The sequence below is a fragment of the Buceros rhinoceros genome, unplaced genomic scaffold, assembly GCF_000710305.1.
Source record: "Buceros rhinoceros silvestris isolate BGI_N320 unplaced genomic scaffold, ASM71030v1 scaffold27410, whole genome shotgun sequence".
In the NCBI taxonomy this organism is placed as follows: domain Eukaryota; kingdom Metazoa; phylum Chordata; class Aves; order Bucerotiformes; family Bucerotidae; genus Buceros; species Buceros rhinoceros.
The window spans coordinates 1-606 of NW_010388292.1; the positions used below are offsets into that span (position 1 = coordinate 1).

Here is a 606-nt window from a genome sequence, read left to right on the forward strand (position 1 = left end):
CCCCGCCCCAGCGGTCTCGGAACTCCTCCGTGTTCATCCCTCCCACGCGGTCGAAGTCTGACTTGTAGATGCCAAAGAGGCCGAAGCCGTTCACCTCCCAGTAGCCTGGAGGGGGCAGAACGACGAGGTGAGGGGTGTGGGGGGACCCCAAATGTCCAGACCACCACCTCCACATTCTCCCCGCTACTGGGGAACCACAGGAATGCACCGTCGCAACACAGCACCCTTGGGTTGAGCCTCACCTTGCCGGAGCAACACCAACCCACCCTCCCTGCGCCTCCAAGCCAGGGGTCCAGCTCCCCTCGGGCAGGCAGGGGACGGTCCCCAGCTGGAGAGCTGCCACGGCAGTGGGGACCCACTCACCGTTGGGCTCCCGCGGGGAGCTGCCGCAGCTCAGCCTCATGACGATGGGCGCGTAGGCCAGTTTCCCCTCCACGCAGTGCTTCCGGATGCTGTCCAGGATGTTGGGGGGGAAATGGATGTGCAGGTCGCAGAGGAACACGATGCTGTGCCCATCCTGCGGGAGGGGACAGACGCAAGCGGGAGGATCAGGGCGAAACGCTGCACCAAGGCGAGAGCTGTGACCGTCCCCCGACTCACCTCGAC

The 606-nt window shown here is 65.5% G+C and overlaps 1 protein-coding gene across 1 annotated transcript in view; it reads right to left on the minus strand.

Moving 5' to 3' along the window:
* Nucleotides 1–6: 6 nt before the first annotated feature.
* B4GALNT4 (beta-1,4-N-acetyl-galactosaminyl transferase 4) overlaps nucleotides 7–606 on the minus strand; it is a gene marked incomplete at both ends in the record, with an annotated part of 15,623 nt that continues 15,023 nt past the window's right edge. Inside the window, 2 exons of the mRNA XM_010145507.1 lie at nucleotides 7–105; nucleotides 364–517. Coding sequence (XP_010143809.1) covers nucleotides 7–105; nucleotides 364–517 — 253 coding nt within the window. The remainder of the gene's footprint in view (nucleotides 106–363; nucleotides 518–606) is intronic.